This window comes from Dermochelys coriacea, chromosome 12, assembly GCF_009764565.3.
Source record: "Dermochelys coriacea isolate rDerCor1 chromosome 12, rDerCor1.pri.v4, whole genome shotgun sequence".
NCBI lineage: Eukaryota > Metazoa > Chordata > Testudines > Dermochelyidae > Dermochelys > Dermochelys coriacea.
Window position 1 is genome coordinate 11,307,360 of NC_050079.1, and position 18,614 is coordinate 11,325,973.

An 18,614-nucleotide genomic window follows, 5' to 3' on the forward strand; every position below is an offset into this window, starting at 1 on the left:
TGCTGGTATGTCTATGCCAGCAGAGGCCCTGAATGAAGATGCTGCAGAGGCTGACAGGAATAGTTCTTCCAGCATAGCTACACAACCTCCACAAATGACATTAGCAAAGATGACAGAAGCACTCAGTTGTGAGTATAGTTGTGTCTACATCGGGGGTATAGCTGTGTCAGATAGGGTACTCTGGTATAGGAGTGTGTGACACCCAGGGACCTCTTGATGCCAACTGGCAGAGAGCACAGGAAGTGTATAGAGTTTTAAAGGGATCCCCTGGCCTCAGATATATGCATAGTAATTCACCAAAGAGTGAGGTCTGTACTGAGAGCGAGTAGCCCAATGGTTGTCATAATTGTGATGTGTATGTAAGGCTAATATTTAAGAAGCTATGTATATATACTGCAAACTCTGTTCTTAAGTAGGGCAGATCACCGGTGCCTTGGACCGATTCCTTTCAGGCAGGGGGTAACAGATGCTTATTTCCCTGTCTAGTCATTGTGTATTGTCAACTTCACAGTGGTGGTCTATTTGCATATTGAGCCTGCTGCTTATCAAAAGGTTGTGAAATTGACAAAAGAGGGAGGCCACAGGGGAAAAAAACAAAACAAAGACAATCAGCAACAGGTGTCCAGTTGGACAAAGGACTGTGCTGATATATCTGAGGGTACCAACAGACATCCTGCATCTTCCACTGACAGGGAGACTTGTCTCATGAACAGAAGATCACAGACAAGCCTGGCTGTAAAATGCTGAAAGGACTTTGGGTGAGCGTTATTCCGTAAGATGGGGAAACATCTAGTTAAGTAAGTCTAGGTTCTAGAATGCGTCTTATGATTTTATTTTATATGTAACCATTTATTTCCAATATTTTTACTTGCTATTACTTGAATCCCTATTCTTAGCGAAGATGAGTAAAAAATTATTGAACAATCTCTAAGCACTGTGTGTTAAGCGAAGTGGTGATCTAAGGTGTAACTGGTAAGCTGGCACATACTGCTCCTTTGGGATCAGCGGATCTGTGAATACTGTGAGTGTTCAGTGGACCAGGAGCTGGACACTCCAGGGAGATGCTCGCAGGTAGGAGTGTGCCTATCGCTAACCTGTAGAAAAAGAGCGGGCCTGCTCAGGCCTAGAGGGGAGTATTTGTGTTGTCTGTGGACAGTGGAGTTGGGGAGCTGATCCCCTGGCAAGCACAGCAAGGCTTCCTCATGTTAGGACAGGTGGCACTGAGGTACCTTTCAGTTCTGGGTACCCTGGGAGGCGTGATAGTATGATTTCCCCCTCCCCTTCTAACTGACATAGCCATGCTGGCAAAACTTTGTAGTTTAGAGAGAGCCAGAGAATGTTGGTTCCTTTCGATGGGAATTGGGTGAGTGCTTAGGTCAGCTGGTCATGTCCAAATCTTAGGACTTTTTAGGGACTTACACAGGCTGAAATTGGCAAATCTCTGCACAGAGCCTTCCATAACAAACTGTTATCACCTAATATATCTACCTAAGACTGAACACTTGCTCATACCCTTAGCAAAAAAAAAAAGTACCATGTGATGATGCCTGCCCTAATGCTAAGATATATTTCATGCTTCAGAATGTCAGCTGATCACATGTGGGGCTGAGAAAGGAATTTCTCCTAACTGCTTTCCTATCCCACATGTACAGAGGGTTTTTTTTTTGTTTAATGTATTAGATATTTCCCATTAACAGAGGCAAGGTAGTGGACTAATGCTCTATTCCGGTATGGCAAATCCTGTGAAAATTACTTTGCATTGTACATTAGAAAATTATGCTATAAATGTATTTGATTCTTGTTTCATAAAGGAAATGGGGTCAGTTTACATGGTCTTACTCAGGGCATTGGAAGCAAGCAAAAACCAGATAAAATGAGATCATTTTGGTGTTGTGGTTTAAAACACATCTAAAATGTGCAGATTGCTCAGGAAGAGTTGTTATGCTGAAAGTGATTTTGGTCCACTTATGTATCTAACAGAGCAATTCACTACTCCCAGTGAGAGTATAACAAATACATCAAACTGCCTCTCTGCAGCAGCCAAATCTAACTATTGATGGAGGTTAAAATAGGATGTCCTTGCAGTGATCTTGACTGTAAACCTCTAAGCTTTTGGTTACTATTGGGGAAGTGTGCAGTATTTGAGAGGGGGCTGAAGTGGGACCAAAAGTGTGGCTAACCATTGGACGAGTGGAAGAATACAGTTCAGAGGCCCATTTATAATTTACACGATCAGTAATTCGTGACTTCTGCATGCTCTTTCAAGCGGATGGAGCAAATACTGTATACATGAAGAAGAAAGTGATCCAGATGTGGTTTTGCTTTACCCTTGTAATTTTGTGGAAGGTGGGCATCACATGCTATTTCTGGCTGATTGTGCTAGATATTTCTGATGATGTCGGAAGTGTAGCCACCCCTAAACGCTAATACTGTGATGAAACATAAATTTTCAGCCCATTATTTATACACTAATCATCTGCGCGAGGTCCAGGGAGAAGTGGGGGAATGGTTTTTCTGCTTTTGGTTGGAGAAACGCTCGTTGGGGTAAGAGTGTTGGAAAAGTGATGAGAGGCCTGAAGAGGGTAAAAGACTTTGTCACTTGCTGAGTTCATACTTAATCTAATTTACGTAAAATTAAAAGGATCAATCACATGACTTTTATAGATAAAAAGTGCACAGGCATTTCTACAGAAAGCATTAGAAATATTCCCAGAGATATTAAAAATGAACCCATATCCCATTCAGCAGATATTTCTGACAGTAGCATGTTGCAGCTACAAGAGAAACACAAAGTCTAACTGTTTGTTGCATAAGAGGGTTTCCTGAGGCTTCAAGCAGTAAAGGTACAGTTTAAAAAATGACCTACTAGCTCATTTTTAAAACTTCCAATCTACCAGAGCAACCCTAGAAGATAAATAATCAAGACAATTTAAGTACTGCATGAGACAAAGCTATAATAACTGTCTGAGAGAATAATAACCTCTTACAGTGTGGTCCAAAATTTTGAGGAACTAGGTGGGGCAGTATTTTTATTACAATTATCATTCACCACTGCAGACTGTCTGAAAACTGGCTTAAATACAAGTGCAGTGAGTGGGTGGTTCTTTGAGTTTAGTTTCCAGTAGACACTTTCCTCTATTTAAAAAGTCAAGAAACATCTCATTTCAACTTGACACTCTGTTGCCAAACCGAGTGTTCTTATGGAATCTTGGGATATTTTGTCTTCTCGTAAAGCTCAGCTCCTGGAGAGGTGTGATTATGTGAGAATCTTTCACATTTTTAAAAAATGAACATTTTTAGTCCTCTAGGTGGTGGTAGAAATCTTGTAAATGTAGATCCTTGGAAGCTCAAAACCCAGAGGCAAATAAAACTAATTTTGAAGCCAGAGATTTTAAACAATAATCTCATACCATTTTTTCAGGCATGATCTATGAGTTTTGAATGGTTGGGGTTTGCAATAATGTAGTCTGCTCAAGAGAGCCTAGTGAAAGGAGTCCAGAAGCTGTTGCTGGTTAAGATTTCAGTACATTGGCAGAACCATAAAAAGGAACATGCACAGCTTCTATGCTTGCTTCAAAATCACTATAATTAAACTAGCCCATTTAAAAGATGCTTTGGGGAACTTGTAATGCTAACAAATTACAGAAAACCTACCTGGCATTACCATCTCCATTTAGGAGAACTCTAAAATGACTTATTCAACCATTCTGACTTAAATTATTACACTCCACCCACTCCCTTCAGGTGGTGATTTACTTGTGGTTTTAATTGTGTACATCTTAGAAATTAGGAGGCCCTGTTAAATGGGCTAGCTCCACTGACTACACCAAGTTCTCGGGTTCCGAGAACCCTGGGGTCTTGAAACACAAGTTCCAATTTAATGAACTTCTGACAACTAATAGTTAAAGTTCAGCTTTGAACTTACGCCTCTGGAGAACAGGCTATACTTCGGTTACATCAGAACTAAATTATTTTACCTCCAGAAATCTGGGGGTTTCAAAGACCCTAGCCCTTTACAGTTTTTATCCAAAGCCTATTTAAACTCATGCAGGCTCAATAGTCATCACATTCTGAATCTTTTGCATTTTGGGTGGCAGTAAGCAGGGTGCTGCTCCTTCATGGATACCTACCAGTTAAAATGTTGCCATTCAAACCGTTCTAAACAGAGAATACTTGCTTTGTTTTTAAAACACTTCAAAGATCAAGCTCCGTAGCCAAGTAACCATGTAAAAACACTGTTGTGTGGGGCCCTAAGTAAATAGTTCAATATAGAGGGATGGGAATCTAGTTTTGTAGCCTGAATTCTCCACCCCAAAATGAACTACAACCTTTCTATGAAAAAAGAAAAGTTACTACCAGCAGGAGAAACTCACCTTACCTGATCACTCTCGTTACAGTGTATATGGTAACACTCATTGTTTCATGTTCTCTGTGTATATAAATCTCCCCACTGTATTTTCCACCGAATGCATCTGATGAAGTGAGCTGTAGCTCACGAAAGCTTATGCTCAAATAAGTTTATTAGTCTCTAAGGTGCCACAAGTACTCCTCTTCTTTTTGTGGACACAGACTAACACGGCTGCTACTCTGAAACCAACCTTTTTAGAAATGCTAGAAATTATCTCTGCAGGACTTGGGATATAATGGTAATAGACTTGTTAATGTAGGGTCTCTTTACTTGAAGAGTTCCAAAAGTCTTATGTACTATGTGTGTATTGTAGACAGCTCTGGTAGTACTGCATCTTAAAGTTGCTCAACACTTCTCATAAATCCCTGTGTTCAGTTGTTTATATCTTTGCCAAATTTCAACAATTTGGACTGAAATTTTCTATGCTGAGTGACTGCCTTAGTTGGGATTTTTCTGAAAGTTTCAGACAAATCAGTTGAACTGTTTGTGAGAATTGAGGCTAGTGACAAAATGTTGTGCCCATATTAAAAAAATTCAGATGACATTTTCTTTGAAAAGCCTCTAGTGCCCCCAAAGCTTTAGAGCAGGGATTTGAACTTGGGGTGTGTGTGTGTGACTTTTGTGCCATGAATGTGCTTTATGTTAGCTCCTTGAAAATCTGCCCAATTTTTTTTTAAAACTTTAGAAAATCTTTTTTTTTACACATGCTCAGATTTTACCCCTGCACTTCTTAGATTTTCAGCAGCCACGTTCCCTGAAGATTCTGTCTGCATTGGGCATACCTTGAGCTACACAGGACTTTCCCTGCAATTGAGCTGTTGCAGGCTCTGCTGGGTCTGGGAACCTGAACTGACAGCAGAGAGGCTCTCTCCTGTGCTCTCAACCTGAATGCAAAGGAGACAAGTTAGATCTAAGGTGTGTGGGAGTATATTGGAATGGAAACTGTGGCTGGAGGATGGTGGGTTAGGAGAAGGAAAATTGGATGGGGAGTGGAGATGGACTGAGAACCAGTGAGGTGGGAGGGAAGACAGCTCTGACTAGAAGTTGGGATAGAAGGGGAGAACTGAAACTGGCTGGGTAAAGAGTGGGATAAGGAGCTAAGGATGACGGGAGATTAGGACTGGGAGCCAATGGGAACATGTTTATGTTTCAACTGAAGGCCAGAGTTGTGGGGAGAGATGGATAGTATGAGGAGTTGGGAGTGATGGTGGTGAAATTAGAAATAGCTGGGTAAAGGGACTGTGATAAGAAGCCACTGTACGGAAGAGATGGGAGTGGGACAGGCACAGGTTGGAGGGCTCAAGGCAGAAGGTGGTCATGGAGGTGTGGAATGGGCGGAAGAATTTGTGTCTACTAGAGCACTCTCCCCTCCAGATCCTGGAATGGAACTCAAGATTCCTGCCAGCAAATCTGTGAAACCAGCTGGCAAAGTTTATCAACTTTTAGTGCTGGTCCGCATAGAGAATGGCAACATACTACTGCTACCAATAACTCCATTAGCTCAAGTAGCAGAGATCTGTATAATGGATCTGAAGGTTCAAGTCTTCCTGATGATGATACGTGTCTGTTGATGTGATGGCACCTGTTGAAGTCTAGACTTATTTGCAGCAGAAAAGGGCCACCCAATCTGTTGTTTTTGGTGGATAAAACAAACTGCTTTGCCTATATTTGAATATCTTTTTGCTAGTTGTTTTGCTTTTACTAACCAAAACAAGTGGACACACAGTGTGTCTTTACTTTCCAGCAAACCAGCTGTGCTTTTTTCCAAACTCTTCCCCTGATGAGAATGGTGCTGAAATAACAAGATCTGAACAGATTCTTTTCACTATAACAATTATCCAACACATTGAATGTTTAAATACACTTGAAAGCATGTGATGCTGCACACAGAAAAGAGCTTTCTATTTAGTTTGCCAACTACTTATCCAATTGGGTTTATTTTTGTAATTTTGTGAGATACGTCCAGGTTTCATAATATCAAAACAGACACCTTCACTTATGTAGTGCTAATTCAACAGAGGCTAACCCAGTTGATTTAAATTGGTTTAACCATAGTTGAATTAGTTGTAAGATCTAAATTTGAAGAAATGTTTTCAACTTCTCAATCTTTCACCTTTTCTTACAAATTCAACATAAAATTCCTCTTTTAACTTGTAGGGATATGTTCCTGTTAAGATGGTCTTTGATATTCTTTCACTTTCTTTGGTAGTTTAGTTTTTTGAAATTAGTGACTAGAATATCTTTTAGGTTATATTTGTTTTCTTTTCGGGACATGAACCTGTAAACACCTATGCTTTGTGTATTGGACCTGGGAAACACAGGGAATGCAATTCAGAGTGCTAAAGAAAAGATGTGAATTTAAGAAATGCTGGTCATCTACAACTCCAGTGGTAGTTGCAGATGATGAGAATTTCTGAAAACCTGAACCATTGCTCAGTTGTGCAGAATATCACATCATTTTATGCTGCAGTGCACTTAAGAAGTTTTTATACTGAAACTATTTTAAAACTTTCTTTAGGTCCTCTGTGCTGTGCTAAATTTTATTTCACATTATACTGTATATAAAAGCTATGAATTATTTGTTTGTACATTATCCAAATGTGCTAGATGCTAGTTTAGACTCTTAAGAATAGTCTTTATCCCCCAAAGTCTGTAATTTTATATGAACAAAAACAACATGCTGGGGAAGGGTTTAGAGCAGTGGTGGGCAACCTGTGGCCCATCAGGGTAATCCACTAGTGGGTCACGAGACAATTTGTTTACATTGACCGTCTGCAAGCATGGCTGCCCACAGCTCCCAGTGGCTGCAGTTCGCTGTTCCCAGCCAATGAGAGCTGTGGGAAGTGGCGGCCAGCATGTTCCTGCGGCCTGAGCCACTTCCCGCAGCTCCCATTGGCCAGGAACAGCAAACTGCAGCCACTGGGAGCTGCAGGTGGCTGTGCCTGTTGGCGGTCAATGTAAACAAACTGTCCCGCGGCCCGCTAGTAGATTACCCTGATGGGCCACAGGTTGCCCACCACTGGTTTAGTGCAACTGAGAAAGTGCATATTTACTTACAGAACTTAGAGTTTGCAATAAAATAGAAGGAAAATACTCTTTGGTTGACGTGGTATTATCTTAACTAGCCTGCAACAATTCTTACTAAATATTTTTTGAATCAGCCTGATTAGATTTATCTGATTTGTTTACTTATTGCTTAAACAGAAAATTGTGTTACAAATCAGCAATAATCTCTAACTGTGAGTGATCTCAGGAACTGTCTTTTCTGATTAATCATAATACTCTACTAAAAAAACCTAAAAAGGAAACTGTCAAGGTTATTAGGCCCAAGACTCATCTTGGCAGTGGTCCTACCTGTAAACTTCCCCTTGAGGCAGTTTTGTGTTACTCCTTGTCTTCTTAAAAAAAAGATTTACTTTCAACACTGAAAGCAATATCAATGACAGTTTCAATTTCTCTGTGTCATGGTAAATCAAACAACTAACACGGTTATGCCATTTAAAAATTATATGCTGAACAAAAATTGGGATTTTAAAAATTGAATAGAACAGCTGTAGTATAGAGCAATCTTCCTTGGGGAGTTGAGATGCTCCTCAGATTTTACCTCCATTCCAAACTTACCAAAAACTACTTCTTTATTCTCTCTGCAGGTCATGGCAACCATAAAGAAAACAGTCCTTTTCTCAACAGTTCTGAAGCTGGCAAGGGAAGCGATTATTATGATCGAAACTTGGCCTTGTTTGAGGTAAACTTTAATTTTGCTTTCCAGACCACTGGGCATGAGCATCCTTGATCTTGAGTTATGGAGAATAGGAGATGAGGTCTTTCTCTCTCTTCTGTGGAGGGAGGGGATGGAGACTTTCAAAGCTACAACTGGCAGGTAGATGCCTAATTCCCATCTAAAGTCAAGCAGTCAGACACCTACATGCCATTCGTGCCTTTTAAAAATCTTTTTAAAGTGTTGGTAGGTCAGGCCCATTAACTTACTTATAAATGCCACTGTCCTAGGCAGTGTCTGCGGGCGGTTGTTCGGCCGGTGATATGTGGAGTAGAGAGCAGAGGGAACAGCTGGCATCCCAGGTATCATGCACTCACGTGTAACTGTCGCTACTTCAGCCTCTCTGCTGTCAGGACCTAGTGCCAGAAGGCTGAAGATTGGGAACGTGGGTTCCAGAGATTGGGAACAAGGAATGACAGGAGCTACTGATTAGGGAAGGGTGGGAAAAAATAGCATCTTTGGGCTCTGATGCCCAGGAGGCTCTAAAGAGCCCAGAAGATCAGGTTCAATACAACAGCACCACACTGACCCAGTCTACTAGCATCTGCCATTATTCACTTTTGCCAGCTAGCTGGATGGTGGCTTCTCCCATGCCCAACTCCTTTTCTTGGCAGCGTATGATAGCAACCAGCTACTGAGCTACCGGATTAGGAATGGGCAACAATGATAAATAAGTCTGGGATAAAACCTAGGCATACCGTGAAACCCTTGCCTGACCGACCATCGCTTAGATCATGTGTCTGGTTGAGGAGTGTGCCTCTTCACCCGTTAGCAAGTTTGACATGCTGAGAGTATGTTCTGAGGTTCACACAGAACGGAGGAGGAGTAACTTCATACCAGTACCACTCTTTTGTCTGCAGATGGGTTGCTTGGGTTTTTTTGTTTTTGTTTTGCATGGCTGGGTTAGCAGGGCATTGATTTACATGGGGAAGGCCATATTTTTGTAATGGAAAGCTCTATAAATGAAGGCCAGAATTAAGTGCCGAAAGTTGGTTATTTAGGAGTCCTAATTTTCAGTGGTCCTGAGCACCTCCAGTTCCTATCAACTCCAATTATAAGTGTGGCTACACAGGTGGCTAACTTTAGGTAGTCATCTTTGAGTGTGTGTGTGTATTTTGTTTAAAGAAGATGGTAGTAATTTCAGGGCCCTAATATAATTGTAAGAATCCATTAATCTTCCCATTGGCTTCCAGTTTTCTCCTGTCACTGCATGTTGTTTGTGCCACTCCCATAGAATCCAAAGAAGCAAGAATCCTCAACTTTTTCTTGAAGGGAGAATTCTCAGCCCTCCATCCAGATGCTCCAGTTCATGAGAAAGCATGTTCCAAGCTTTCTTGAGCATTCGCTTTCCCAACAGGCCATTTAGATTAGCTGCTGCTGAGCAGCTGCTCCATCAGGTCACAAAAGCTCCATTTTAGCACACGCTGTTTCCATAGTGACAACCCATCATGTAGAGGCTTGTGCTGAGGAAGTCTAGTGCCAGTAAGATAGAACCAGTCACAATGCCCGTCTCCAATTCCTGCCACTCTCACTCTGAGCAGAACCTTCACTGAGACTTCATGCTAGTTCATGGTCAGATAACAGATGATTGCTTCTCTCAAATGCATGTCTGCCAGGAATGATATCGTAATCTGTCTGAGGCTGGAGTTTTGCTTTTGAGCGGAATCAGGAGTGTTGTGGGTGTCTGTGTTAGAACGAAGGGACTTTGTATATTTGCAGGGCCTGTGGGTCTATGTGTCTGGTAAATTATGATTGCTGAGATTGGTGTTGGTGAGAATGTTGGCTTTACGGATGACTTCCCTGATTTTTAGTTATTGCAGTCGTAGGGTAGGCGCTTGAGAAAATTTAATCCTGACAGGTGTGCTCTGCATGTGGGGCAGGCACAAGGGGAGGCGCAGAACAGAAAGTTCAGAACAATAGAACTATTTTAAGGATCTTAAGGAGATAATGCAGGAAAGAATACGGAGCGAAGGCAGAGAAGAGAAGCTGTAAGAGTGAGAGTAATCAGAACACTCTCTAAACACTTTGCAAAAGATCCCAGCTGGTATAAAACTGAGACAAGTGGATCACTCCTGCCATACTCCTCCAGAAGACAGGATGAAGCTGCAATACTGAATGTGCCTGCTTGCCGCTCCTCGAGCGCATTGGTGCAAAGTACCGACACACAGGCTTTCCCCACCCTCAAAGACAAGCACAGGATAAGAGGGATCCTGCTGGACGTGGGGAATTTAGGGAGAAGGGATTGTGAGACCTTCATACATTCAAACAAAACATAAAGATGTTGGGAGGTTTATCTAACTTCAAACCTCTCGGAGTCCCTGGATTAGGATATTGATATTAAATCTACCAGAATGTGCCCATAACACTTCAATGGCTGGGACTCTGGGCACCAGATCTCTGGTTTATTTGAAGAATTGTCCCTGAAAATGTTTTTTTAATGTTAACCCAAGATACGCATATTAGCCAACTGCAAATCATTCACTTTCCTGCAGTCATGGAGTTCAGAGCTCTTTTTTTCTAAGACAGCTTTCAAAACCCAAACGTCCCCTAGCCAAATCAGACAAAATTAATATATCATTTATTCTACTGCAGCCTCTTTCAGTGAGTTTATCAGCAGCTCCAGCTTTGCCAAGAAGGTATATGATCCACCTGGTTCTTTCTGACTGCTTTGGCTTACATAAGTTGTTTTCCTCCACAGGAGGAACTGGATATACGACCAAAGGTTTCTTCTCTGCTTGGTAAGTTGGTCAACTACACGAATCTCACTCAGGGAGCCAAAGAACATGAGGAGGCAGAAAGTGCTGAAGGTTCAAAGAGGAAAATATCAAAAGTAAGTAGAACTTCTCTCAATGGCCAGCTTGTAACTGAGATTGCTTGTGTGTGCAGTTGGAGAGTTCTGAAATTCCTTCTGCTTCGTCACCATTTCTGAATAAGGATCTAATCCTCTTCCCCCACCCCCACCATGGAAGCCATGTCATGACATTGCTTTATTGGGAGCAGGACTGGGCACCAAATGAATGCAGTGAATTGCTTGTAATTTCTTGTTTATAGACTGAAGTTTTCCTCAGAAAATCAAAGGTGAAGTAATGCTTAAGTAATCTAGTCATTCCAGTGCACTTGGATAGTCTTAGTATGTATTATTCTCAGGAAGTTTGATTAAGTAGGTCACAATGTCACAAAAATCATGCATTTAACTCTTACAACCTGTTTCTGCCACCCTTATTCACCTTAAATAGAAACATAGTCTGTGAGTTGTTACATTGATTTCAAATCCATTTTTAGAGGCAGAAGTGTGTGTGTTTAGGCTTCCTGTTTGAGCCCCATTTCTAATAACACTCTAGCAGGTGAGTTTTAATGGCCTGATCTGATTTAATGGCACCAGCAGCTCCCTTTATTTTTTTGTAGGGGCTGCAGTTGTCCAGTGCCTCTGAAAATCAAGCCATATGCTTCAACAGGGTACTAAAAATCAACACATTAAGGCTAAACTTCCTATTTAAAGGTCTTGCTGCTTTGCTTGCTGGTTTTCAAGCAAAGGTTCAGCAAAAGGTTTTCAAGTAAACTGCTGTGAAACTTGAACAGTGCAGATTTATTGTCATCTGTGTTGCCATATGTACAGAAATCTTGACCCACTGAAACAAGACAGAGGCAGTAACATTGAAGATTGCCAATTCACTTGCAAAGGGAATGCACATTAACCCATTAACCCAGCACCCTCACTCCACATGTAGTCCCTTCTGATTTCAACAGAGTCAGCAAACCCAACAGGTGTTAAAAAAATTAGTTTACTCTAATCTGGGACCACAAGTATTAAAATGTCTCAATATTGTGGTTATTATGGTATCGCTAAAGGACAGAATTAGGTTATTTAGGTGTCTGTGCATTTTAATACGTTAACATATTTGGATTCCCTTTTAGGCATAACCTTAACTAATATATATATATAAGTTAAGGTTATGCCTAAAAGGGAATATATATCAGTTTGTTTTTCTGGGCATAATACTAAAATCAAGCATGAGCTGTTGTCTTTTCATAGAATCATAGAATCATAGAATATCAGGGTTGGAAGGGACCCCAGAAGGTCATCTAGTCCAACCCCCTGCTCAAAGCAGGACCAAGTCCCAGTTAAATCATCCTAGCCAGGGCTTTGTCAAGCCTGACCTTAAAAACCTCTAAGGAAGGAGATTCTACCACCTCCCTAGGTAACGCATTCCAGTGTTTCACCACCCTCTTAGTGAAAAAGTTTTTCCTAATATCCAATCTAAACCTCCCCCATTGCAACTTTTCCTGTTAATTTATGGGATTGCCTAATCTCAATTGATTTTTCAGTCTGTTCTTCCTAAAAAATTGGGAGAAATTACTCTAATAAAGAATGTAGGGAAATAGGGTAGGGTAAATCCTTAACTTTTTGAAATGACACCTTTTTTGGCCATTGTTAGTGTTATTTAAAGACGGTTTATGATTAAATGACACCTCACACTGGTATTCTACACTGGCCATCTGGAAGCCAGCCATTTATTTTCCCTTTGGAAAAGACTTCAGAGAATTTGGTAGCTGGTTCCAGCCTCAATGGGGAAGAGATTAGGCAATGATAGAAGCCGAGAAGGTGGTATCAGTCCCTAGCAGAGTAATTCATGGTGGTGTCAAATATTCTGTATTTAGATACTACATATATAGTGTAACCCACTTAGGCTTGGTCTGCACTACCAATTTATGTCAGTATAACTACGTCACTTGGGGTGTGGAAAATCCCCTGAAGGATGCAGTTATATTAACCTAACCGCTGGTGTAGACAGCGCTACGTGAGGGAAGGGCTTCTCCCGTTGATATAGCTACCGCCTCTCAGCGAGGTGTTTTGCTGATGGGAGAAGGTCTTCCGTCCACACAGGTAGTGACTTTGCTAAGTGCTCCAGCGGCACAGCTGCAGTGCAGTAAGTGTAGACAAGCCCTTAAAGTGAACTTGTATATAGTGAAACTCCATCTAGGTGAAAACAATAAGGGCATGGCTATGCTGGAAACTTCAAAGCGCTCCCGCGGCAACGCTTCAAATTGCGAGTGTGTTCGTGTGCGAGCGCCGGGAGGGAAGCTCTCCCAGCGCTCCAGGTAATCCACCTCCACGAGGGGATTAGCTCCCGGTGCTCGGAGCCTGTCTACACTAGTGCTTTAAAGTGCTCTGACGTGCTGCGCTTGGGGTGATTTTTCGCATCCCTGAGCCAGCAAGTTAGAGCGCTATAAAATGTAAGTGTAGCCAAGCCCTAAGTCTCAATTGTCCCGTTTTAAGCTATACTGTTGTGGTTTGTGGTCCTGCCAGGGTAGAACTTGACATGGTTAAAGCACATTTTGTTCTCATTGTATGGGTAGCACTGAACTTTTTAAAAAAATAAACAAAAACACACACACAAAAACCCACTGTTCCTGCATTAGCCTCTGGCACATCTGTTTTCACAGTGTTAAATTTTTGTATTGTAGTCTCTGGGTAACTCAAAGCTTTTGAAAACTAGTGTTTCAATACACTGTGTATGCTGTGTAACTGTGTAACTCCAGTTAGTTAATTTCTGCCTAGAGTGTCTGTCTTTTGTGAAGGACACTACAGTAAAGGCTGATTACACTGTGTGTGTAATCTAAATTAATTGTTGTTGGCATGGGAGGGAGGAATTCAAATAACATTAAAGCTGTGAGGATGTCAGATGTCATTTGGAATTTAAAACTAGGGAGTTGAATACAGACCTGAAATTCTAATTCAAGTCACCAAAAAGGAATGCAAAATCATGGGCAGAGACAATGGAGGTCCCCTGCATTGAGAGAGCCTCCAGAAACTGGGGAAATGGGATTTTCCTACAGGCTTCCAGTTTTCATTTTAAAAAGTTTCTAGTTCTCCTTTTGAAGTGTAAATACTGACACAAGGAAACAGTAGCACCAAGGTATGAAATCCCCACTTATCTTGATGGGGAGTTAAACTTTGACACTCTACTATTAAATATTAGCATTGTTAACTGATTTGTTGCTGGATGATACACCAGATACATCCAGCAAATGTACTTGCCTAGTATGGCTGAAAGTAAGTTGCATGTGCTGACATATCAGTCATTTGAATTATGCAATGTTGTTGTAGCTATGTCCCAGGATATTAGAGAGAGAACTTATTTGTCCAATAAAAGATATCTCACCCATCCTGTCTCTTCAGTCATTTGAATTGACATTCCAGAAGGAAAAGCTGAAACAGGAATATAAGCTTTCTTTTGGTTTGGACTTTGTGAATCTCTGTTTCCCAATTCCTTAAAATCTCAATATGTGTCTTAGATGCATGTTGCAGGTGTGAATTTTTAATGGTCTGGCTTTTCCACCTCCTCATCTAATATGCCTAAATTGATCATTGGATGTGCCATGCCAAGCTGCATGAATAATGCAGTCTTTTCTATAAATTAAAATTATATCTCCACAAACTGCCGCCAGAGGACAAATCTCTCAGTGAATTCTGCTTCCTGCTATGCGTGTCGGTATCAACTGGTTTCACCAGAGACATATTAGCACAGGCAGATTCTCCTTTCCAAAATCACAGCCACTTAAAATCAAAAAACCCACTTGTATGCAAATGCAAAGTATTAAAGATCTGTGAATGGCAGACATGGAAAGATAATTGTATGCTTAAGCTGCTAGATCATGTGGTGCTTTTGGTTTTGAAGACAATTTTGCATCCTACTGGTCTTACTAAAATTACAAGAATGAAGGAGACTTGAAAATTTTTCACAAACACTTGCAGTGTGGAAAATACATTATATGGAATTTCTGCCCAGAAAAAAGAAAAGAAAATCCCCTATAGAAAACCTGCTCAGTTGTGAGTGTCAAGAACAGACAAACTTAAATAGAGTATGGCTCACTGTCACTGTTTCACCTTGCTTCAGTATTGCCATAAGTTTTTAGTATTCAGTGTTATGTTGTTTTGTAGCTCCTCACTTTTTGGGCTTTTCTACACTTACATTTTGTAGCGCTCTAACTTGCTGGCTTGGGGGTGTGAAAAATCACCTTCCTGAGCGCAGCAAGTCTGAGCGCTTTAAAGCGCTAGTGTAGACAGGCTCCGAGCTCTGGGAGCTGGCCTCCCAGTGCTCGGAGCTAATCTCCTCACGGCAGTGCTTTGAAGTTTCCAGTGTAGACATACCCTGTGTTAAGATACATTACCAATTACCCGCTCTCTGTTAAAGAGGGCAGCAGGGGTTTTGTTTTGCTTTTTAGGTTAGTATGAATACTGTCTGTAGTAAAGTACTGACACGGTTATGGTGCTTCAAACATCAGGTTAGACAAATATCTGTCAGGGATGGTATGGATAATACTTAGTCCTGCCGTGAGTGCAGGGGACTGGACTAGAAGACCCCTCGAGATCCCTTCCAGACCTATGATTCATGAATAATAAAACTCCTACTTCCCATATTGGAGATCAGATTAAATACTTCAACTTTTACATTGTAACTGGGCAGTTCAGCTTTATGCAAATGTCTGTTATGGCTTTTGGGGCTGCTCTGTGGCGTCATCAGTTACTTATATTGGGTGGCTGGTAATGGCAGTTGTCAATTTCTTTGGGCCCTGCAGCCAGTTGTTTTGAAAACCAATCAGGCTAGCACAAGGGGAGTGGTGTCCTTTAACTCAAATCAATAACTTGCGTCAGTTATGTGTTTGAAGCTGATCAAAGTTGATACCACACATGTGGAAGCATGGGCTGCCTGGCTGAAAAAAGATAATTTTCATAGAAGATATGAGGGTTTTTTTTACCATTTGCCAATTGTCAGTATATCTGCTTGAAATATCTTATTAGCTCAGTGCAATCTTTTAGTGTAGTATTTTAATTTTCCCTTTTGGTATTGACAAGACTGTTTTTGGTATAATATTGCCCTTGCTATTTCTGATTGCCTTCTATTGTCTAGTTTCATATAACCATATACAGTAGTGGCATCTGCTGATATAAGAGGATGTAGAAAAGGGTTCAGTCACTGCAAATGACTGATAGAAATGTTTTGCTGGTGCAAGCTGTTCTGCTGCTTCATTTCTTTGTTTGCGGTATTTTTATTTGGGTAAAGAAACCAACAACCCAGTTACGACTTATGTCTGAGGTGCACTTAGTAATGCTGTGATTTGGGCATCTCTTAAGCTGTACTGCTTTGCAATTCTCAAAGTATACAATAAATGCACGTTTTTCCCTTTACAACTGAGATTGTAACTTAGCGTAGCAGAGGCTGCAGAGGGAGGGGGAAGAGGGACCAGAGCAAGAGAGTTGAGATGCCAATCAGGGAAGAGGAGGTGGAAGCAGCAAATTGCCTATCAGGGGGAAAGGGGTGGCCCAAGCTGCTGTAAAGCACACAAACAATGAGGGGGTGAAGGGGTTGGGACCAGGAAGAAGTGCAGTACTGAGCCTCAATTTGATTGTGTTAGTGCTCTGAATGAATGGGGAGGCAGAGATAGTCAAGTAAACCAAAGGCAATTTTACTCACTATTCTGTCACTGTGAAGTTTCATTTTCTAGCCAAAGGAGAGTAGACTGCGTGCAGCTTTGAGCTTTGCAAATTTAATGGCAGCTGCTACAAGTTATTTTGTTTATAGTATTGCAACCCCAAGCATTGAAAAATTGTGATCCAGGCACTCCAGAAGATGAGATTTTCTAAAATGATAATTTTTCGGTCGTTATTTGCTGGGCTACAAGAAAAACACCTCAAATGCTGGGAGTTGACAACACTGTTGGGATGGTTTGACTGTAGGACTGAAAGCTTCAATATGCTCTGTTAAAACCTTGCAATTGTAAACTTAGCTCCTGCTGCCACAGCCAGGCAGTCTAGTTTGCAAATCAATCCTTGAGTTATACACTACATTTCAAACACATTCAAATTGAAATTGTATGCACACAGATTTGGTTGAATTTTTAAAAACCTTGAACAATATCAAGCACCTCATACCATCCTGTTTTCTGGAGGGAAAAAAGAGTGAGTATTTAAAACAAAAGCCAGAATTAGCAGAGGAAATGATGCAGGCCTTGGGGCAAGTAAACAAAAGTAGTATGCTAGGGAATTAGTACAGTACAAATTCACGGAAAGTTAGATCTCATGATTTCATGTCAAAGACTAAATGTTTTGTGTAATTTACATACAGCGTGACAACCTTTCTAGACATTCTAATTAGATGCTTTCTAAGGCATTTCTCTTGTTAGTGAGTGTAAGACCTTTAAAATAAAGTATCTGAATAGACATACATTTTTTTATCCAGATTGTCAGACTGAGCGGGGATACTAAAATTTGAGTGCAATGTACCAGATTGTGCTTCAGAGCATGCAAGGACAGTTAATTTCAAATTAGAGACATCAGTATGATATCTGGCAGTCTTTGGGTCTTTGCACATTCAGTCCAATGAATAGAGACAACCTTACATAGCACCCTTCTAGATTTAATATCTACACAATTTAAGATAAAACAGTGAAGGAAGGAAGTGTCTAAGAATATTCTCATAATTTTTTTTCCGAGAGACTTGTAACAAATAATTTGAACAGCTCTTCCAATGAGTGTTCAGCTTTTTTGAAGTTTGAATTAGGGCACTTCTAATTAGGATGCCTGTGCACAAGCACAGCTTCCATTAGAATCATGGGACAATGATCTCTTGCTTCTTCATACATGCCAAGGAAAAGCCAAAACATATTTTCATAGTGGGCCATATTGATTCCGTTAGTGTTGTAGTACAATAACTATTTGCTACACAAATGATAGCTTTTTTGTCTGATGGACCTGGGTGCAGCAAAGTAACAGTTATTGACTGCATCATTAATCAGCCACATTCTGGCAGCCTAATAGAACAGAACAAGTAGCTACCCCTCCCCACTCCCCCTCCCCCTCTGCTCCAAACAGTCTACACAAATTGCAATGGTTAAAAAATTACTTGGGTTGGCTTGAGTTACAGAAGGAGCTCAAAATGAACATCACAAAATCCAGTCTAAGACTCTTTAGACTTGGTCTCTCCCCCTTCTGCCTCCCAAGTGTCTCCTTGAGAATTGCTCAGCCCACACTCTAAGGCCTGGTCTTCGCTAGAAGTGTGGTGCTACCTCATGTTAGCAATGTGATGCAAAATCCTATTGAAAACAAGGAAGTTGGTAGTTCAGTGTTCGGGAAGGGGCGGGGGCAGCATGCAGAGCTGCCTAGCTGTGCCTCTGCCTAGGAGCAGCAGGGACATGTCGCTGCTTGCTGGGAACCGCCTGAGGTGAGCAGCGCCCGGATCTGGCACCTTGAAACCCCCTGGTGCCCCAGTTCCCTGCCCCAAGCCCTCTTCTACACCCAAACTCCCTCCCAGAGCCCGTGCCCCGCACCCGCTCCTGCACTCCGAATCCCTCGTGGCCATTCCTCCGCCTAGGAGCAGTAGGGACACGTTGCCACTTTTGGGGAGTCACATGGAGCCAGGTAGGGAG

General features: G+C 41.4%; 1 protein-coding gene across 4 annotated transcripts in view; it reads left to right on the forward strand.

Moving 5' to 3' along the window:
• The window catches only part of SLC12A4 (solute carrier family 12 member 4), a 74,251-nt gene that overhangs the window by 22,865 nt on the left and 32,772 nt on the right, over window positions 1-18,614 (forward strand). For all 4 annotated transcript variants that reach the window (XR_006275161.1, XM_038368228.2, XM_038368231.2 and 1 more), the window contains exons 2-3: window positions 8,059-8,153; window positions 10,885-11,016. Coding sequence is in view for 3 of the 4 variants with exons in the window: in XM_038368228.2 (XP_038224156.1) it covers window positions 8,059-8,153; window positions 10,885-11,016 (227 nt within the window). In the remaining variant the exon portion in view is untranslated. The remainder of the gene's footprint in view (window positions 1-8,058; window positions 8,154-10,884; window positions 11,017-18,614) is intronic.